At 42.3% G+C, this 3,569-nt stretch overlaps 1 protein-coding gene across 1 annotated transcript; it reads left to right on the plus strand.

Moving 5' to 3' along the window:
* The first annotated feature begins 248 nt into the window (after positions 1-248).
* Positions 249-2,297, plus strand: LOC113315602. Its single transcript, XM_026563864.1, has 3 exons — positions 249-290; positions 723-1,622; positions 1,863-2,297. Exons 1-3 carry the CDS (start codon positions 249-251, stop codon positions 2,295-2,297), a joined length of 1,377 nt encoding a protein of 458 aa, XP_026419649.1.
* Positions 2,298-3,569: the final 1,272 nt, after the last annotated feature.

Below are 3,569 nucleotides of genomic sequence, written 5' to 3' on the forward strand. Positions count from 1 at the left end.
CAAATGCTGCTGTTTGTTGTAGTGACAGGCTAACAATCCACAAGTTACGACTATCGACTTAACTGTGCGTGAACGTTTGCAAGAGCTCGAAAGAGAGAACAAGCGACTCAAAATCGCGTTGGATAAAAGAAGAGAGCTTGAAGAGGCAGATATTCATCGTTCCGGGAGTGGAATATCTCACTGTCACCGAGAGCAAGACAACCCACGAAGTAGGGAAGATATTCTCGACGATCGTTGACGAAGTCGGAATGACGAAAGAAGAGAGGAGAATGTCAGAGATGGTTACCAAGGTCATGGTCACTATGAGGATGACTTTTATGATCATCGTATTCCTAATGATGATTATTACTATGCAGACGAGAGAGATCGGCAAGCAACGGCAAGTCACGGGAGGCATGGTCGGAGAGTTGATCGTTCCAATGACAACCACTCAAGAAGATCAAAGCGTGTAAAGAGTCATTCTAAAAGAAGGACGGACCCTGTAAGGAATGAAAGAATTCGCAGGGAAACGGAGGGTGACTCAGAGAAAGACGAAGAGCTTAGCAAAAGGAAGCTTAGCGCCATGATCGATGATTGTTAACACAAAGACAATCCAAAGATGAGGAGCAACAAATTTTGTTCATGAAGAAATCGATGGATTCTCCAATCGTTGAAAAGATAAGGCGTTTCCGACCACCCTCAAATTTCAACCAACCTCAATTCATGGAATTTTTTGATGGCAGCAACGGAAATCCAGTGGAATATATCCAACGTTTTCAGGCTTCAATGAGTTTGTGGGGTATAGCGACGAGTTACTTTGTAGAATATTTCCAGTAACTTTGAAGGGTAAGGCTCTAACCTGGTTCTCTCATTTAGAGCCTAATTCGATCAAGAATTTTGGAATGTTATCGGATGCATTTTTTGAACAACACAAAATTAACCTTGGAAGCAAGAAAGGAAGCGGTTATTTATTTCTCCTACATCGGGAACCTGTGGAGAGTCTTTCAGATTTTAATAGGAGATTCCGTCAAGAAGTCAACGAAGTTGGAAAAGTCAACGAAAGTTTTGTGATAGAAGCATACAAAAATGCTTTGGATTATGATGAGTTTGGAATCTACAACTCATTAGCGGTTCAACCAGTCGGGATCCTCAGAGAACTCTATGACAGGGCTGATAGGTATGCGAAAGCCGAAAAGGAAAAGAAGGAAAAGTTGTCTCGGACAGAGAAAAGGCCTGCAGCTGAGGCACATGTAAAGCCAAGACAACAGTTTGATGGTAACACCAAAGGCAAGAACCATGAAGACCAGTCAAAGAAAGCAAGGAATGAACAAGAGTCTCATAAGCCTAAAGAAAAGTTTAACACGAAGCTTCCTGACCTCATTATTGGACTTGGGGAGATGCATAAGAAGATAAGGGATTCACTTACCAATCCAAAGCCCTTGTCAGCAGAAACAAGGGATAAAAGGGACAAGAGCAAATGTTGTGCTTACCACCAAGATCATGGGCACGATACAGAGACTTGTCGTACGCTGGCAACGGAAGTCCAGAAAATGATTAAAGATGGGAAGTTGCAGCAATATGTCAAGAAGAATCCATCATATGTTAACTCAATGATCAACACACTTGATTTGCGAGAAATCAGAGTAAGTGATGCAAGAGTCAATACAGCGTCAAGAAAGGCTCAGGAAAATGCTATGCGATTAAAATTACGTCATATTAGTGATTGGCGGATTTCAAACAAAGTCGACTACGCCAATCTGATTGGTACATAGACCTTAGAAGAAGGAAAGACTGAGATATGTTTTTCAAATGCTGACCTCGCCGGAGTGTATCAACCCCATAATGATGCAATCGTAATTTTAACTCTCATTGGAATGTACAAGGTACGCCGAGTATTAGTTGATACTGGAAGTTCAATTAGTGTCATATTTTCGGGTGCACACTCGTCAATCAGTCTGAGTGAGAGCCAAGTTGAAGCAGATGATAATCCTATCATCGGGTTTAGTGGAGAAACAATGACACCAACGGGAAGAATTAACCTACCTACAATGGTGGGTGGAAGGACAATTATGCAATACTTCTCATTACTAGATTGCCGTGCACCCTGCAATGCTATCCTAGGACGTGACTGGATTCATGCTATGGAAGTAGTGACATCCACTGTTCACCAGTGTTTGAAGTTTGTTACTCCAGCAGGGGTGATGAAAGCTAGAAGCGATCAGGTGGCATCTCATAAGTGCCATGAGAGTGCAATGGAAGAATATCGGAAGTCCGAACTAAAGGGCTCGGAAATTCTCCAGGCGGAGAAGAAATTATAGCAATTATAGTGTTTCCCGACCTCTTATCAAGGAAGAGGGAAGGAAGGACCTCCAACCATCGAGGAGTTGGTCAAGGTACAGATTGGGGATCAAGAGGAGCATACAACTTTTATCGGAGCACAACTACCATTGGGCGAAAGTGAAAGTCTGATTTCTCTTCTAAGGAAAAATAAGACGTATTTGCATGGAGCCTTGATGACATGCCGGGGATAGATCCTGTCATTGCATGTCATCGGTTGAACATCGTTGAAGGTTCTAAACCAGTACGACAAAAGCCGCGAAAAATGTCTCCTGAAAGGAAAGCAAAAGTAGCGGAGGAAATTGAAAAAATGCTGAAAGCTGGGATTATCAAACCCGTCAAATATCCAAGGTGGTTAGCAAACATGGTAGCAGTTCCGAAGAAGAATGGGAAAATCAGGGTATGTATCGATTTCACAAACTTAAAATAAGGCATGTCCAAGCGATCCTTATCCAATGCCGATGATCCTTGAGTTGGTTGATGCTACTGCAGGGTTTGATAGATTGTCATTCATGGATGGTTTTTCTGGTTATAACCAGATACCATTACATGTTGATGACCAGGAATATACAACATTCATAATAGACATAGGGATATTTTGTTACCTCGTCATGCCTTTCGGTTTGAAAAACGAAGGGGCAACTTATCAGCGTCTTGTGTGGATGAAATGTTCAAGGATATGATCGGAAAAACCATGGAAGTCTATATCGACGAAATGGTGGCCAAGTCCGAAAAGAAGGAGTCTCACCTTACAGACTTGATAAGAACTTTTGATCGACTACGACAGTATGGAATGAAGTTAAATCCAGCTAAGTGCTCCGTCGGACTTACGTCTGGGAAATTTCTTGGGTACATGATGACACGAAGGGGGATTGAAGCCAATCCAGAGAAAATTAGAGCAATATTGGAGATGTCATCGCCAAGAAACAAAAAGGAAGTACAAAGGCTTACTGGGAGGTTGGCTGCGTTAAGCAGATTCATTTCTCGAGCTTCAGACAAATGTAAATCCTTTTTCTTGGTTCTGAGGAAGGATGAGAAATTTGGTAGGAACGAGGAATGCGAGCATGCTTTTAATGAGATAAAACGGTATTTAACCTCACCACCGGTCCTCGCAAGCCCGAAGACTGGCCAAACTGTTTACATTTATTTGGCAGCAAGTGATTATGTTGTTAGTGTCGTGTTGTTTGTTCGAGAACCAGAGGAAAGGCCTATCTATTTCGTTAGCAAATCGCTAACAGATGCCGAGACTAGGT

This window comes from Papaver somniferum, chromosome 10 (genome assembly GCF_003573695.1).
Source record: "Papaver somniferum cultivar HN1 chromosome 10, ASM357369v1, whole genome shotgun sequence".
NCBI classification, from domain to species: domain Eukaryota; kingdom Viridiplantae; phylum Streptophyta; class Magnoliopsida; order Ranunculales; family Papaveraceae; genus Papaver; species Papaver somniferum.